At 47.6% G+C, this 1,098-nt stretch overlaps 1 protein-coding gene across 1 annotated transcript; it reads left to right on the forward strand.

The window, feature by feature from the left end:
* Positions 1 to 27: 27 nt before the first annotated feature.
* Positions 28 to 1,082, forward strand: LOC121918806 (cytochrome P450 2B4-like). Its single transcript, XM_042444789.1, has 2 exons — positions 28 to 595; positions 826 to 1,082. Exons 1-2 carry the CDS (start codon positions 433 to 435, stop codon positions 1,068 to 1,070), a joined length of 408 nt encoding a protein of 135 aa, XP_042300723.1. The 5' UTR covers positions 28 to 432; the 3' UTR covers positions 1,071 to 1,082.
* Positions 1,083 to 1,098: the final 16 nt, after the last annotated feature.

Raw genomic sequence — 1,098 nt, forward strand, 5'->3', positions numbered from 1 at the left:
CTGCATTTAAATAGCCAAGCAACATCAAAGTCGGGTTCTGATAGCAAACAGTATTAAGAAGAAAGCAGTTTCCTTTTGCCTGAATCTGTTGGAAAGAGCAAGATTTCATCTCATCCTCTCCTTTCTACGCTGCTAAGTTCATTGAGTGCTTTTGCACTTTGAACTCAGTTTGCTGCATTTGAAGTAAGCTAAGGACAAAGAGGGAAAGTTGGGGAAGAAAAAAACTGGGATGTTTTTAAAGCAATAGGGAAAAAACAGGGAGGCAGAGGATTCCTCATCATTCCACATTGAAACACATGTTCTTCATAGAAAAGAGGGGAAAGAGTTGGCTCTGCCTTGAGCATTGAGTGAGCATGGCAGTGAGGAAGGGGCTGAACATTCCCCACTTCCCAGATGTAACTTGCAGAGGGCTTTGTGGCTTTTTCTTGGCAGATGAGGGAGGTGTATGGCCCAGTGTTTACGGTGTACCTGGGGCTGCGTCCGGTTGTCATCTTGTGTGGCTACACAGCAGTGAAGGAGGCCTTGGTGGACCAGGCGGAGGAGTTCGGTGGACGCGGGCAGCTGCCAGCCTTCTCCAAGGACTTCCATGAGCATGGTGAGGGACTCATACATTATGGGGAAAGATGAATGGGACTATCCTGAGATGGGAAGGACTTGGACCAACCTAGAGATGTGAAAATCTGCCAGGACCCTTTCAGGTCTCGTTCACAATACAGTTACAGGACTTTGATTCCACTTTATCATGACTCCATCATGCACAGTTCTGGGGTCTGCATGCTGGAGATGTCCCCTTTTCAATGCTTTGGTTTGTGTTCTCTCTGCCAGGGGTTGTATTTTCCAATGGAGAGCGATGGAGGCAGCTCCGCCGGTTCACTCTCAGCACCTTAAGGAACTTTGGGATGGGGAAACGATCCATTGAAGAGCGAATCCAGGAGGAGGCCCAGTGCTTGGTGCAGGAACTCCACAAAACTCATGGTAAGCATAGGCTCAAGTTTCCCCTCTCCCTCAAGCAATCTGGTAAATATTTCTTGGTAGCTCCCATGCTGGTTGATCCACCTGAAGGCTTTTAATATAGGTTTTGAAGGACTTCTCTATGGT

The sequence above is a fragment of the Sceloporus undulatus genome, unplaced genomic scaffold (assembly GCF_019175285.1).
Source record: "Sceloporus undulatus isolate JIND9_A2432 ecotype Alabama unplaced genomic scaffold, SceUnd_v1.1 scaffold_39342, whole genome shotgun sequence".
In the NCBI taxonomy this organism is placed as follows: Eukaryota; Metazoa; Chordata; class Lepidosauria; order Squamata; family Phrynosomatidae; genus Sceloporus; species Sceloporus undulatus.

What these genes read in the sequence shown, in the direction of transcription:
- LOC121918806 (XM_042444789.1), top strand. Translation starts at nt 433, where the DNA reads ATGAGGGAGGTGTATGGCCCAGTGTTTACGGTGTACCTGGGGCTGCGT. An exon ending in CAAGGACTTCCATGAGCATG is followed by an intron (nt 596 to 825) that starts GTGAGGGACTCA and finishes TCTCTCTGCCAG; the next exon opens with GGGTTGTATTTTCCAATGGA.